Raw genomic sequence first — 16,997 nt, 5'->3', positions numbered from 1 at the left:
TTGGCTGAGAAGTAGAGACCAAAACTATGATATTCTACAAATGAATAGGTCCCAATAATGGAGCAGTATTTTTAAATACTCAAGCCAAATGCAACGTCTTTTTCATATAAATGTAAGACACTCATGTATAATTGACGGCATCGCTCTACAAGTCACAGAAACAACGAGGATAGTTGTAATTTTTATTCAAGTTGTAGCCATTAGGTTAATGAAAGAGTTTTCATTATTTTGAAATTTTTTGTTATTTCGTTTTCGATGTTTATTTTTAATTCAAATGTTATGCGAACGTTTAAGTCCATGGTATCCTTTTCATGACAAATTTTTGCACATATAAGCATGTCATGAATGTAGGTGCAACGTTATTTTAGAAGTAAACATATAGTTGTTATATTTACATGCAAAAAGAAAAAAAAATGATAAACGTTAGGGTATAATTTCTTATTATGTTCTTAAGGGCTTGGCACTTAGAGCTCATCTTGTTGTAAGTCATGTTCTGTTCCTAAAATCATTTCTCTAAAGTAACCTTTGATTCTCTCTCCATAAATACATGAGTGGTATCATCACGATCCTGTCATCCTACTGGAGAATCGTGGTGCAAAGCATCTAATTTAGGTGAGGAAAAGAGGAGGCCCATTATAACGTCCTGCTCATAGTACATATTGCAGGACATCCCACCTAAAGAGGAATAGGGGCCTCATAGTACACCTCGTGATGAGAGATGTTGGTTACTTATGGGTATCACTCCTAGCAACTTACTTAGGTACATTCTGACACATGGATTGATGATTAGCCTTAGTTTATACATAGTATCATAGGTTAGGCTTAGGACCTAAGGGTTTTAATTTAGGTAAACGTTAAAGGGAAATCTATCGTGGTCTCATGAGCATGAAAAACCTACCAACACCTTGATAACACTATTGTAGGATCGAGGTTCATGTTGTATAGGTACTCAACATTCCTAAAACGAGGTAAATTCATATGAAGGGTATTATGGTCAGTTTATATCTTATTTTGGTTTAGCTATTTAATCTTGTCCAATGACCACCAAATTTCATATACAACTTCAGTCTGTCATATTATGCTCAGAATTAAAAAGTCATAGGCAGCGACATACGCTTAGTGAGTCATTTTAACGTTACATAAATTGAGCAATTTGGTCGGTTTAGGGCGTTAACTCACATTTCTAGGTATTTTTCTTTCATAATTCCTTAATTCATACTTAGTTTAAGGTTCTTCACGAAAATTTTGAGATGACTACTTTTCTCTTGTTCGGTGTTCGGGACCTTGTTTCTTGAGCTTTTGATACTTGATTTTCTCCAAATTTTCTTTGATAGCTTCCTTAGTGAGTCTAGTTTCTAGAACCATTGAGAATTTTGTGAGAACTTGCAAGAAACGGTTTAATTTGATGAAAAAACTAAAGGGGGTAAGATTTTGGGTTGGATTCGGCCACGTCATCGTCTTATTCCTCTCACAAGGGAAGAAGACACACGTGCAATTCTAGGGCATTTCTCCCCTCAATTCCTTTTGGAAACATAAAGATGGAGGGTAAAGGAAGAGTTTGGCATTGGTATTTTAACTTTTTGTGAACTACAAAGTAAGTTATAACGTCCAGAGTCAAGGAAAAACTTGTTTTGTCGCCGAAGCAAACCTAGAAGATATTGTTATTGAGCTTGATGATCTAGGCTTTATTAGACCACACCTTCGTCACCAAAAATCTTCATTATACTTCACTGAAACTATAAGAATGAACCTGAGAAGACGACTTGGTGTGATTGAGGCTAATTTTGAGTTTTCTTCCTCGGTTTGCAACTCAACCTAGAATGCGATTTCTCCTTCTATTGGGCTGCAGCTCGACTTAGGGCGAATTAGGGCAAGACTCCTTCATCAAACATACTCAATTTATTAGCCTCAAGCCATTAAAATTATCAATTTTGAGTAGGGCAAATTAGGTTTGCAACTTACGCAACGATTCGAGTTTTATCACCAAATCTTACCTGGTATCGAATTTCTTCGATTACGCACCTTCCTGAGGTTGTCTCTCTTCATAGCCTTCTTCAAAACTGATTCTTAGATATGCAGAGATCGATTGGGATAGGACATTTATGGTGAATCTGTCTATAGCCTCGAATTGGTTTCGACGTCACCTTTTAGCATCCTTCAATGGCTGACAAGATTGAGAAAATAGGATAGGGATGTTTTTGAAGCTGTCATCCTTCACCAAACTTATGGGTAATCTTTTTTAGAAGGTGTAGAAACAAGTTTGGATAGGATTGGTGGATTGTATCTCTTGAAATTGAAGTAAACCTGAGAAAGCGATACCCAAAAACCAAACGCTTCTACCTCCCGATTGGGGACTCCACTAATCTTGCTTCTTGCTTCTAATATTTTCCTTGATTCATAATTTATAGATGGATGATCCACCGCAATTGAAACATCTAGAATTGCATAATTTCACAGTTAAATTTTCTAGATCTTTCTCCAAAAAAAATCTGATCCGATTAGAGCCGCAGATCTTTAGTTTTGAATTCTAGCTATGGGATGAAATGACGTTGAGGGTGGTATTTTTTTAGAAAATAATATTAAAATATTCAAAAATGACAAACTTACCAAAATGTTCATAAAAATATGGATAATTACGAAAATACCTTTCTAGCCCGAGCTTTCACATTGACCCTTTGCACAAAACCCATCGAATTTCAAAATCCCATAGCTAGAATTCTATAGGCTACTATGGATGTTGAGGGTGGTAGTGTTGAAGGAAAATTTCATTTAAGGGTTCTATTTTGGGGAGTTCCATTGAAAATCTATATGAACACCAAGCTAAGTAAAATTTAAAAATTATGGAAAAGTTAAAGTCCAAAATAGGAAGTTAAGGATCTAAACTAGACGACTGGTTGGAGATTCAGGTGACTTTAAAATAATTCACTAAATCGGTTACTCATGAAGTTTTAGTNATGGATTCGGTTACTCATGAAGTTTTAATAGAAGACTTAATATGATATGATAAGGTTATGCATAAAATTTGGTGGTCATTAGATTAGGTTACGAGGCTAAATTAAAGATAGATGTAAAATGACCAAAATGTCGAGATAGTCACATGGGTTTATGACCCAAGTGACCTCTAACTGACATCAAATTTTATACCTAGCCTTATTTGATGGTTTAAAAAAATTAGGCAAATTTTAAGACCATTGGAATATATTAAGGACTTAAACTAACATTTAGAGTAGTAAATGATCCCAATACCCCTATCAGAATTTTAAGATGTTTCCAAGAGTCTAAACGACGCCAATGTTATGAAACTTTGTATGAGACACATATATGACCTTAAGGGTAATCATGCAAGATCTCAAGGGGATTAAAACTTGTTTAGGGTATGAACCAAGAATTAAAAAACGAAATTACCCCTCAAGACCCTTTATAGAAATCAAGGTTTTTGTGATTATCATGTGACAAGTATTTATTCATATAAAGAAATGTTTATGTCTCTGAATGATTAAGGCGTACATGTTAAGAATTTTTCAAGTTTCAACATGGTTGTTATGAGTAACTGCGAGATCTTTGGACTGACTGATGCCCACCACTTGTATAATTTTCATGAACTAGATCTTTAAGGAGGTTCTTAGACTAGTTGTATTAGTGTGTATCTTGAACATAGTAGTTTAATCAAGGTCTAACAGGAGTAACAAAATGAGCCCTTAAGTAAACTTGATATTTCTATATAATGAGCGTCATAACAAGCTCTCAGAGTGTAACTCTTGGATGAACAGAAGTGTTTTTCTTGGACACTAAATATTAAAGAATGTGGTCTAACGGACTAGTTTTAATGAGGAACAATTTGTAGTTGGTCTAGACTTACAGAGACATAAAATTTTAAGCTCTCTCGTTTTCATGATGTAGAAGGTTTATTCGAATGTTTCAATCTTGACTCAGTTCATTCACAGAAGCATAACTCATACTTAAGACAAGATTGTGGGAAGAGCTTTCTGAAGCTAAAGAATTGGCTGGCCTCAACCGTAGTATAAAGATATCATAGATGATGCATGAAGGTTAGTAAAATTTAATGATGTTATGGAGAGATGACTAGTCGGAGTACTAAGGTAACATCAAAAGGTTAGTGTGCTACCTCATATTTACCCAAGAAAAATGAGATTATTTGCCCATGCTTAATTTGGATTTTGTACTAAGTTATTGATGAAATTGTTTAAGTTCTTCAAGGTGGTCGGTCACGTGGAAGAGTTGTTAAAGGATATATCCAAACCATTATTCAATTAATCTGAGGGGACACTAAGAGATTCAATAGCTTGCAAGGTTATGTCATGATATTTTTTCTAGATTTACCAAAGATAACATAAGGTCACACCGCCATTTGAGTAGCGGTGGTTATTGCATTCACTAGCTTACACATATTACTTTGGATAAAGTCTCAATATTTATAATAGCAATGCCTCGGTCTTAGAAATAGTTGGATTTTAAGTTGCATCTTATAGAAATCACTTCCAACCAAAGATATCAAACGACTATTGGTGTGACGTTGTTCAAAACTTTATATTGAAACAATAAAAGTCTTGGTGTGTTGGATCATGAGATAGGCCATAATGTATTCTTGAAAATGTCCCGAATGAAAAGTGTTTTAAGATTTAGACCATAGGGAAAGTTGATCCCATGCTTCATTAATGGCAGGTAGATTATCCCTACAACCATCTNAAAAATGAGATTATTTGCCCATGCTTAATTTGGATTTTGTACTAAGTTATTGATGAAATTGTTTAAGTTCTTCAAGGTGGTCGGTCACGTGGAAGAGTTGTTAAAGGATATATCCAAACCATTATTCAATTAATCTGAGGGGCACTAAGAGATTCAATAGCTTGCAAGGTTATGTCATGATATTTTTTCTAGATTTACCAAAGATAACATAAGGTCACACCGCCATTTGAGTAGCGGTGGTTATTGCATTCACTAGCTTACACATATTACTTTGGATAAAGTCTCAATATTTATAATAGCAATGCCTCGGTCTTAGAAATAGTTGGATTTTAAGTTGCATCTTATAAGAAACGAAAAAAGAAAATAAAATAAAGAAAAGTTCTTACATCTATTAGATTGAGAAAGGGGGAGTTGGACTCTAATATAAAAGAGAGATACCTTGGCCTATTGAGTCACACTTTGACGATTCAAATCCAGTCGGAGAATCTATGTTTTAACAGCTCCAACTCGAATTCTCGGTTGATCTGGCTTTGGTCAATACACTCGAACTCTTTTTGACTCTTTGATAGTCATTTTATGACACTTTCATAAGCGTTTGAGGTCAGTAAACCATTGTTTGGTCAATTTAAATTATTATTAAGCCAAAAGTTGATTTATCTCCAAGTGTTAAGTGAATTTAGTCATTTATTATGCCTTAACTCAATGTCACGATACTCCTCAAGTAGAATTAGGTTTCAGGAAGAGCTTTAAGCTAGTATTAATGGAGCTTAGTAACTTTGGCTTTGGCCAATTAGGTAATTGGTTTTACTGAATGACTTGTATGATGTATAAATGACATGACATCTGCTCTGTGGCCCCTGCACGTGTTATGTTTTATGACTATTTAATGTGTGTTATGTTATGTTTATGCTATGATACAAGTTGTGATATAATTATGTTATATTATGGAACTATGTTGTATGATGCGTGAACCTCCATATGTCACGCCATATAAACTATGTTAACATGTTCACTCTATGCCTATGAGACATTAATAAGTCATATATGTTAATCATAAAAGATATGATAAGTACTATGTATATAGGTCTCACATAGACGTTATATCATAAAAACAATGGAAGTATGAGTTGCATCATAAGTTTATGTTATGATTTAAAGCTACGGGTACCTTATGCATTTTGTATGATAAGTATGTCACGTGTATCGAGATACTTCATTGTTTTGAATAGTATAGATGTGTACACTACTATATCATGTATATCATGATATTATGCACGCTCCTTTACCTATATGGCTTCCGATAGCGTTAGTCTATGCTAGCCCAATAGGCAGACTCATGGGATACATATATGAGCCCGCTTGGTAGGTCCATGTGTGCATGTGTGGATCGTATGTAAAGAAGTACTACACAAACAATTCTACTCGGATGGTAAAGTAGAGACCAAAGCCATGATATTCTGTAGGTCCCACTATGATTGTATGTTCTGACCCGAACAATGAGGCTACTTATTGAGTATTTTTAAGTATTCAAGTCACATGCTACTTCTTTTTCAGGTAAAATGTAAGATACCCATATAAAGTTGATGGCGTCGTTGTGTAGGCCACGAAAACAGAATCAGGATAGTTGCATTTTCCATTCAAGTTGTAATCATTATATTAGATTATAATGTTTTCATTATTTTGAAATTATTGTTATTTCATTTTCACTACTTCATTGATGTTTACTTTTATTTTAAATGAATTTTGTGAACGATTAAGTCCATGGGATCATTTGTATCTGAATATTTCTGAACGATTTTTCGCATATATTATACATGTCACGCATGTAGTACCAATATTATTTTAATAGTAAAAATAGGTCGTTATAAGTCTTGTTTAATATCTAATTTTGACCTTTTTATTTTATTTTTAAGATAATCCTCCAAGGGAGTTTGGCGAGGAAGGTAATCAAGAAAGGAAAGAAGAAGTCCTATCTAAATTCACGGTAATAGAACAGATGACATATATCTTTAGTTTCCATAAATCTTCTTGAAGAGTTATGCTATTCTCGCTGATGAAAGATTCTTCTTTGAATAACATTATTCCTTTGTTTACCGTGAAAGAAGGAAAATTCTTGATTCTCGGCCCTCTTAGAAAGAAAAGAGCCTAAAGAGCTACCGAAGGAAAGGGCTGCAGTCTGTCCCTCGGTCTTTCGTCCTTTATATAACTTTAGAAGAGCTACAATTCTCACGTAATTCAAAAAAAAAACATACGATTTGTTTGAAAGGAGACATGAGACTACCCGGGAGAGTCAACTCGGCTTGGCTTTCAATTAGTTGAAAATTATTTACCCCCAATTTTAGTAATTTGATTACTGTTCATGTCACCATCAACATCGATCCAATCTCTAACATCGACCTTATTTTTAAGACAGAATTACAGTATCCTCTAATCAAAATATTTTCTGTTTAGGATTTTCGAGATCTATAAGATCATCTTCCCTAAGATAATTATTTTACCAATCTTCTCATATAGGTACCCTAAATCACGGAATCCAAACACAGTTCTTAAACTCCCTACTTAAATCTCCAAACGTTCTAGACAGAAGCTTAAAATAGTCAAAATTATAAACGCTTATTAGGCGTTGACAAAAGCAGAAGGCGAGAGGAAAGGAGTGCACGAGGGGCGTCGGGCATGGCAAAAATGGTAAAATTTAGGTCATAAGGCGATCTATATGGTCGATCACATGTGCAACCAATAGCAACTATAACCTAAAGAACCAAATCCCACCCATATGAACATTATTGCTCCCTCTTTTCACTACCCCTTCTACATTGGGTTTTTAATTAATTAACCATATGAATATAGTAGCGAATATCCCAAGATCATATTATATAATTATATATATAAGTAACATTGCTTTGGGAGCAATCTAATGCGTATTTTAGTACTCATTATTTTCCTCTCTTGGGATCGTTTATTGGTCTCCTTTCAAATTGCTAACCCTAATTATTAATAATATGTATTCACATTCAAACCCTAATTCCCAAGCTGGCGCGTGTACTACACTCTCCTCTCATTTACTTACATATATTATGTGCATGCAATCCCTTCACGTTAGCGTTGACATTGTTGCTTACTTTTTTCACTTAGGTCAACCCTATTTTACCCTATGTTTTACTCTTACAACTCGTCTCTTTTTGGGTTAACCTATAAATTTGGTCTCGAGTTTGAGTAAAATTTTAACTTGGTCTCCGTGTGCTTTAGAAATTTTTTATTCAATCCCTTTTGGTTTCGTCTAGATGAGTTAAATTTAGTCTCCAAACATGTACTTGGTTTAGGGCAAAGGGCGGAAAAAAAAAATACAATAGATAGGTTTTTCAAGTGGGTAAAATAGGGTTGAGAGGTAATTGGTAAGATTTAACGTTAGCATAAGGATGAACATGAAACTATAATGCATGTCGTGATAACCAAGAAATGGAGGAGTACTGTGAGATCTCATATCGATTGGAGAGGAGAACGAAGCATTCCTTAGAAGGGTGTGGTAACCTCTCCCTACAGTTGCATTTTAAAATTGTGAGGCTGATAGCTATACGTAACGTGCAAAAGTAGACAATATTTGCTAGCGATGGGCGTTATATATGGCATCAGAGTAGACACTGGACTGAGCTCTCATGAGGGTGTATGTGGAAATCTCTTCATAGCAAACGCATTTTAAAACTGTGAGGATGAGGGCGATACGTGATAGGCCAAAACAAACAATATCTACTAGCGGTGAGCTTGAGTTTTTACATGAATGGATAACTCACTTCTATTATAGCTTCTTGGTGAGATCTTTGCTTCATATTCTCTTATCCATCGTTTTCTTGTGTGATAGACAGCTTAAAGAATTTATGTCTCCCAAACATGAACAAAATTATAAATTTAGGGTTCAAGTAATAGTTTTTTTTTAACTTTTGTCAATGAAAACTTTCGTTCATACTTTGGATACTTGTATTAATAACCGCTCCACGTTTATATGAGTTGAGCTGAAAAATCTTTTAGACCAACCTAAAATTTCTAGTTGGTTGGGCTGGTGATCTGAGTAGCCCGAATAAAGTTCACAACCCAACTCAACCAAATCCAACCCTGTATTTTCGGGTTGGGTTGGTTCACCATACATGTTACATTAATAATTAAGATCTATAAAGTTCAAATATCAAATATTTATTAGTCACAAACATCACTAACATCTGTTGTTCATATTTTTATTCTTTTTTTAAAGTAGGGTAGGGTTGGGTTGTAACCCTATTTCTAGGTTGGTCGGGTTGATATGACGAAAAAAATATCAACCCACAAACGGAATCAAATAACTAAAATCTATAAGATTCAAATATCAAATATTTATAAGTCACAGATATCACTAACATGAATTACAAACGTTCATATTCTTATTCTTTTTAAAAGTAGTGTCGGATTGGATTGTAACCCTATTTCTAGGTTGGTCGGGTTGACCTAACCAAAAAACTATCAACCCACAAACCGAACTGAATTTTCAATCGTCGAAAAATTCAATTCAACCCAATCCAAATCGAAAAAAATATAATTCAAACTTGGGTTATCGAGTCATATAAATCCATAAAATGTATGGTTCCGAGTAATTATTAATTTGGAGTACAAGTATATGATAGGAGTTAATTAAAATGGTTTGGAGGCACACGCTCCTAAAATGGAGGTGAAGAGATATCACAGTCCGTTGTGTAGTAAACTACAGCTAGCAAATGAGAAAAAGCATCCCCTCATTCCCTATGCTTCCTTTCTACGATAGCTTTAACCATCCCCTCCGCCGTAGTCTCCGCCGTCAACGCTTCCCTTTTCAATTATAACCCTCTTCTCTTCTTCCCCCCTTTTGACTCTCCTTTCATATTTATACCCTTTCATCATCTTCCACTCCTAATTCCTTACAAGGATAGTTATCATTACACCATATAAATGGGCTCCTCGGGCGGCAGCGGTGGCGGTGGTGGCGGCGTTCCGCCGGGTTTTAGGTTTCATCCTACCGATGAAGAGCTCCTTCATTACTACTTGAAGAAGAAGGTGTCGTTTCAAAAGTTCGACATGGAAGTCATTCGAGAGATCGACTTGAACAAGATCGAACCGTGGGACTTACAAGGTAATTAACTATAACAACAACAACGTTCATCTTGAATTTTCTTTCTAATTTTGCTTCTATAAAAATTTCTTGCATACCCTCAATGGCATGCATTTTGATGGAAATTATGAGTAAAGTCCCGTGCTATTTCGATCGGTATGAGGCCTTTTGGAAAAGCCCGAAGCAAAGTCATGAGAGCTTATGCTCAAAGTGGACAATATCATACCATTATAGAGAGTCGTGTTCATCTAACATAGTATCAGAGTCATGCCCTAAACATAAATCCTCAAATGTCTAACAAAGTATTGTCAGCCTAGAACCCACATTGGCTAATTTAGGGATGATCATGGGTTTATAATCAAAGAATACTATGTACATCGGTATGAAGCCTTTTAGAGAAGCCGAAAGCAAAGCCATGAGAGTCACTCAAAGTGGACAATATCATACAAGAGAGTCGTATTCAACTAACCATCTATATGATTAATTACAAATTAACATGATACTCAATCATTTGTTATGCTAAATTATTGATGTCTTGAATTAATAAACTAAAATTTATGATGATATTAATTCTCGGCGGCAACGTGAAGAAACTGGTGGTGGTGGTGCTCGTGGGAGTTCATCTTTTTTTTTGACTATTTGAGGGTTTAGATGAATAAATTATAATGGCTATGCTAATTATTTTCTTGTGATTTGTGCATCTCAAATCTTCCCATTTATCTATGCATTACTTTTCTTATTGATTTTTTTAATTTTTTTTTTAATTTTTTGGTTTGAAAAAGAAGAACTTTCCATGATAAATTCAAGAATGATCACATTTTTAGATGTAAGAATATGTTTTAAATTAATAATTTTTAGGTTGAAATCGTTCGGATTGATTCAATGGTCAAAGAGACGTTTGTGAATTTCGATGTCGAGTTAGGTGATGAAATTATATAGAATTAACCCTCGTGATAGTAGGAATATACACGGGTTGGATTGAATTGGAATTTTTTTAGACCAACTCGAAATTTTGAGATGGTTGGGTTAGTGACCCGAGCAGTTTAACTCAATTATTTATTTTCGGGTTGGATAGGGTTGGGTTGTAAGGTTGTTTTTTTAATTATTTTTTAAAATATCCTACTTATATTACATAAATAATTAAAATCTCATAGACTTTAAATATTAAACAATCACGAGTCAAGTCGAGTATTCTTAATCTTCGTAATAATCTTTTAAGACTAGATCAGGGTTGGGTTGTAACCCTATTTTTGAGCTGGTCGGGACCAAAAAAATGTCAACCTATGAATTGACTCAAATATTTCAATTTTCTAAAGATTCAACTCGACCCAAGTCGAAAAAAATCTAGCACAACCCAATTTTTATTGTTTGAGTTATAGTTCGAGTTGATTAGGTACTCAGGTCATATAAAGACCCCTATATGGTAGTGGTTTTGAAGAAAAAACCCTAAATACTTTTATGTTAAAAGTGATATCAAAATAAAGTTTTACATGTTATTGAATTTTTTATATGGTAACAGAGAAATGCAGGATAGGATCGACGCCACAAAACGAGTGGTACTTTTTCAGCCATAAGGATAGGAAGTACCCAACAGGATCAAGAACCAATAGAGCCACTAACGCCGGTTTCTGGAAGGCCACGGGCCGAGACAAGTGCATTCGCAACTCTTACAAGAAGATCGGGATGCGCAAAACCCTCGTGTTCTACCGTGGTCGAGCTCCTCACGGCCAGAAGACTGATTGGATCATGCACGAATATCGTCTCGAAGANGAATATCGTCTTGAAGACACCGATGATCCTCACTTCAATAACTCTGTGAGTCACCCATCTCCATTCCTATTACTTACACAAATCTCAAAATTTAAAAACTAAACTTATGACCCGACTTCTTATTTGCGTAGGAGGACGGGTGGGTGGTTTGTCGGGTTTTCAAGAAGAAGAATCTATTCAAAGTGACAAACGAAGACGGAGGAGGAGGGTCTAGCGCTAACTCCGACCCGCAACTAAACAACGCCCAATCATCCGCCTCAATCACCACACCACGCACCTTCATGCATAGAGAATCCCAATACCAACTCCGCCAACCACACCAAAATTACGCGTCCCTGCCCACATTCGAGCTCAACAAATCGGACCTAGCCCTTCACTACATGCCATCCACAGCCCCACCTTCCCATTTCCCCCATCACCTCTTTCACCCCAACATTTCTACCATGAACAGCAACCATAAGTCCCTCGGCGACGCCTCCGAGGCCTACGACTACCCGGCCCTATCATCGCTGCCACCGGACACTCCGCTCATGGTGAAGCAGCTGATGTCTAATCCCGAAACTAGCCAACCGGCCGATAGTATGACCGAGCCTTGGGCCATGTTGGATCGGCTCGTTACGTCTCATCTTGGGAATGAGGATTCGTCTAAGGATGTGAGGTATGAGGACGAACACGGGTTGTCGTCGATTAGCCAAATCAATCAGCTTTCGATGAGGGGAGAGATGGACTTTTGGAGGTACGCTAAATAATTTAAGGATGTTGTTGTTTTATATACTGGCTATGATAACAGAAGCTGGGGATGAATTTATTTGTTTTGAATTTCATTTTGGTTTGATTGATTGTGAAAAATGTTCGGTTTAACATTCTAAATAATATTTTTTTTATTTGGAATATGACCGAAGTCTCGTATCAGTTAAATAAAGAGAAGATCGTGGGTATATAAGTGAGAGACGATATCATCAATATTAGTACGAGCGTTTTGAGATGAAACCAAATGTAAAGTTATGAAGGAAATTTCATACCATCGTGAAAAATATTTGGAGGGTATGTTATACGTAACAAGTGTATCGTCGACATGTAAACTACAATTGAACTAAAATGGAGCTTTGTTGGACATGCTTGTACTCTAAAAAAGACGAGTTGTCCTAGATAAGAGAAAACTCTCGATCATAGAAGTTGTTCGGGTTAGTATTTGCTCGAGTAAATAGCATTGCATCTTTGCAACTTATTTCCCACTCGAAAATGGTAAGTTGAGAGTTGGCTACAGGAGACGAATTATAGGAGTTGGGTTGGGTTGGGTTATTTTTCTTGAACCTCAATTAACTCAGTTCCATTTTTAGTTTCTTTTACTATTTCTTTTTTTATTTTTGTCTGATATAGTTTCTTTAATCTAATCATTTTTACTATTTTTTTTAATTCCATTATCGATCTTTGTATTTTCATTACTTTTAGAGTAACCGATTCTAAAAAAGTGTCGGTATTTAGTTGTGTTTAGTTATATGACAATGTTGAACTATGTTAAGATCTTACAATTTTACCTTGTTGTTGTAGATAATTTTTTTTTTTTAATGATTATAGATTGATTTGTGTTTATTTGTGAACTTTTAATATCTTTCCTCTAAGATTGTGCAGAATAATTATGGATTGTGGATAAATAAAACTTAAAAAAAAATATTTGACAATTCGACGACCCAACTCAACCTAACTCGAACCANACAACCCAACCCGAACCCAACTCGTAAATTTTTTAGTTGATTGGGTAACCCGAACTTTTGGGTTGAGTAAAAACAAATCTCTCAACCCAACTCAACCTGAACTACGTACACCCCTACTTCTAGACTTCACATTGGTAGAGGTAGGTGTTACACTTGTTCCATTCTATGATAGCCTTGTGGACCTCTACTCGAGGGATTCACCATTATGTGCTACTTAGGAAATATGTTTGTCGCTAAAAGGACTATAGTTGAGTCGCATAGAAATCTGTATCCTAACATTTTTTTGTCATGGCCAGAACTCTTTTTCGGAAGCAAGGTCTATAAGCTTGTAACACAATCCTCCATTAGCACTATACTTTAGCTAGCTTCTCAACTAATCACTTTTACATGCAAATGCTGCACCGACACTTCCTTCGTCTTGCTGCAATTTTGTTCTTTATGTCGCTTACGTCCAACCTGATGCTCTCTTCTTGAGTGAATGTTGGGCTCGACACTATTGTGAAGCTACCCACCTTAGGCACTAGACAATGGCTCAAAGAATACACTGTGGGGTAAGCAACCCATTTTCTCAAGCTCTTTCCCACTCAATTCAATACAAGCACTTCTATGGGGTAAGCAACCCATTTTCTCAAGCTCTTTCCCACTCAATTCAATTGTTTTCTCGTAACGATGTCGTCCACCCATATGGACTTGCATGGTGCACAATTTAGTACTTGGTCGATGCATGTCTCATCTAACTCCTGACTTCTTTGTTAGCACCCATTGGCATTATTCCTCTTATGCAAACGACTCTTTCAAATTTGACATCTCAATTTCTTGGTAGATGAACTTGGTTCGTGCACCGCTGATGGGTAAGACTTCCTCCTCAAGGAGTCTAGCTTCGACCCACAAAGCTAATTTTTATTTTGGCTTGCAACCGTCCTACTCAATCTAACACTTGTGACATACTTGTAAAGTCTTCACTCAACCCTCGGATGCATTTTCCTGACATTCTAGCCCGACTAGACACACGAAGTATAGTTTGAGATGAATTTCACGGTTGTACATTTTCAACCGTGCGATGTCATGATCTTGACACGCTCATGACAAGCCTTAAGGAAAATTCAAGCCCCATTCACATTTTTCGTCTTACGTTTGTAACCAAACAAGTTTAGATTCCGCACGAGTTGTACTTAATTAGCAAAGACAAACCTCGCCTAAGATTCAACGAAGCCACAAAGCTAGGCAAAAGAATGTGAATGAGGCTTGAGTTTCCTTTCAACCTTGTCATAAACATGTCAATATCATCATATAAAACGGTTGAAGATGTACGACCGTGACACTTTAACATCTAAGTGAGAAACCTTTCTCATTAGCCAAAATATCATTACTTAGTAACAGTGTAATTGTTTTAAGAAAATGTAACAGTTTAATTACAAACATAGCACCATCCATAAAAGATACAAAATTCAGAAATGGAGCCAAAAAGAAAATAGCTTAAACTTTCGAGTTCATTATTTCAAAATTCAGAAACGTTAAATTATTGATATAATTAAATTTATCATAACCCATCAACTTAAACTTTTGAGTTCATCGATAATTTAACAAGCATAGCTCGAGCTATGATTATTGATAATGAACTTACTTGGGGGCAATGGTTATGGCCAGTAACCTTCTTTGTAACTCATCACAAGTGTTGATACAAAATCTTCCCAAAATGGGAACCTCCACCCTTTAGGTTAGCTATCCTTCTACACCTGCCATAGAACACTAATAGATATCCATGAACAACTTGGTAAACATCAGTAAAACAATAGTCACATACCCATGAACGCCATAGAACTAGCACATAGCCCTTGATTTGTTCATAGAACTCCAAAAAGCTTCCCTACTAACTTATCGCTCAATCGCCTCGAACTACCGTCCCTCTGTCTTGCACCTGTTGTCAATGGAAGACGGTGCCAATGGAAGGGGAGAAGAGCTTGGTAGAGCTTGCCGATCCTCTCGTGGTTCGACTTTCTCACCTGATGAATGCTGAATATCCTCTTGCTTTTTACATAAAGATGATCATACTTTCTAAGGTTTTGTATATTTGTTCTGCATTGGGATGTGACATGTCAAAAGAATAGAATTGATAAACCTGATTATCAACCTCAATCCAACTGCAACCTGGTATTTTGTAAGCATTTTGCTCCTTCAAAAGTTTCCGAACCCTACGAACCTCGTCCCAATTTTCAAGCTCGGCGTATATATTTGCTAGCATAATTCTATAACCGCCGTTTTCTGGATCCATCTCGATCAACTTTTTAACCGAGTATTCAGCTAAATCTAGACGGCCATGGATTTTGCATCCATTTAGTAAAGAACCCCATACAACCTCATCTGGTTCAATATTCATTCCCTTCACAACTTCCATTGCTTCCTCAAACCGCCCTGCACGACCCAGAAGGTCGATCAAGCACCCAAAGTGTTCGATCTGAGGCTCGATGTCGTAATCCTGCCTCATCATTTTGAAGTATGAGTAACCCTTTTCAACTAATCCTCCATGAGTACAAGCATTCAACACACCCACAAAAGTAACCCCATCTGGCTTCACGCCATCCTCACATTGAACTAACTCTAGGAACAAATCAATTGCACTTCCACTATGACCATGGAGTGCAAGACAATTTATCAAGGAATTCCATGATGTCAAGCTTTTTAAAGTAATCATATCGAAAACTCTCCTAGCAACTTTCAAATTGCCACATTTCCCATACATATCTAACAGAGCATTTGAGATAAATGAATCTTGACCAAGATAAGTTTTGAAAACATAACCATGAATCCACTTACCAAGATGAAGCATACCAGTATGTCCACAAGCGGATAGTGCAGATGCAACTGTGACCTTATTCGGCTTGGTTTCACGCTCCTTATTACCCTCCAAAGCCAATGATACCATTCTTTTGAACAACCCAATTGCTTCACTGAAGAATCCATTTTGAGCACATCCAGCAATAAGAGCATTCCAAGCAGGGATATCCCTCTCAGGCATACTCTCAAACAAAGCCATTGCATTATCAATGTCCCCAAGCCTCGCATACCCCGAAACCATAGCCGTCCAAGACACTACACTTCTCTCAAGCATTTCGTCGAACACCTGTCGGGCAATTCCAATATCCGTACGGAATCTCGAATAGGCATCAACAATGGCCGTTTGGACAACTGGGTATCCACCAAATCCAGATTTCAGAACCTGGGTATGAACCATTTTCGTGCCATTGGACTCCAAAAGCTCAGGGCACGACTTCAGTACATGGGGATAAATAAAATGGTTGGGTAGAGGATCTCCTCGGCGGACCATATTACGGTACAAAAGAAACGCGGCTTTAGAATCGGACTCCGAGGCATAAGCAGTGATCATTGCAGTATAGAGATAGACATTTGGGGAAGATAGATGATCAAAAATGAAGCGAGAATAACATAAATCAGTAAGAGTAAGGTTACAGAAGCGAACGAGCTTGAAGGCGTAGAACTGGGTTTGTGAGTGACCGAGAGAAATGAGAAAGCCTTGGAGCTGCTTGAGCTGATTGAGATGGCTGCATTTTTCGAGCACTGATAGAACTAATTGATTCAAATGAGGTTGGATTGGAACAGATGCCATGATTCTTCGTTGTGTAAACGAACTTCGAATATTTTAGTAATGTTTTTGGGATGAAACGAGACAGGTTTGG

General features: G+C 36.5%; 2 protein-coding genes across 2 annotated transcripts; one reads left to right on the top strand and one right to left on the bottom strand.

Moving 5' to 3' along the window:
* Positions 1-9,657: 9,657 nt before the first annotated feature.
* On the top strand, positions 9,658-12,336 carry LOC111797706 (protein BEARSKIN2-like). The gene is made up of 3 exons (XM_023680812.1): positions 9,658-9,838; positions 11,337-11,632; positions 11,719-12,336. Exons 1-3 carry the CDS (start codon positions 9,658-9,660, stop codon positions 12,334-12,336), a joined length of 1,095 nt encoding a protein of 364 aa, XP_023536580.1.
* A 2,486-nt stretch (positions 12,337-14,822) lies between these two features.
* Positions 14,823-16,993, bottom strand: LOC111797307 (pentatricopeptide repeat-containing protein At1g33350-like). Its single transcript, XM_023680286.1, has 2 exons — positions 15,107-16,993; positions 14,823-15,038 (listed from the first exon to the last, which is right to left on the bottom strand). The coding sequence occupies exon 1, from the start codon at positions 16,925-16,927 to the stop codon at positions 15,335-15,337; it is 1,593 nt and encodes a 530-aa protein (XP_023536054.1). The 5' UTR covers positions 16,928-16,993; the 3' UTR covers positions 14,823-15,038; positions 15,107-15,334.
* Between the last annotated feature and the right edge of the window lie 4 nt (positions 16,994-16,997).

Source organism: Cucurbita pepo, chromosome LG06 (assembly GCF_002806865.2).
Source record: "Cucurbita pepo subsp. pepo cultivar mu-cu-16 chromosome LG06, ASM280686v2, whole genome shotgun sequence".
NCBI lineage: Eukaryota > Viridiplantae > Streptophyta > Magnoliopsida > Cucurbitales > Cucurbitaceae > Cucurbita > Cucurbita pepo.
This window is presented reverse-complemented; position numbering and strand designations above follow the sequence as displayed.

What these genes read in the sequence shown, in the direction of transcription:
- LOC111797307 (XM_023680286.1), bottom strand. Translation starts at nt 16,927, where the DNA reads ATGGCATCTGTTCCAATCCAACCTCATTTGAATCAATTAGTTCTATCA.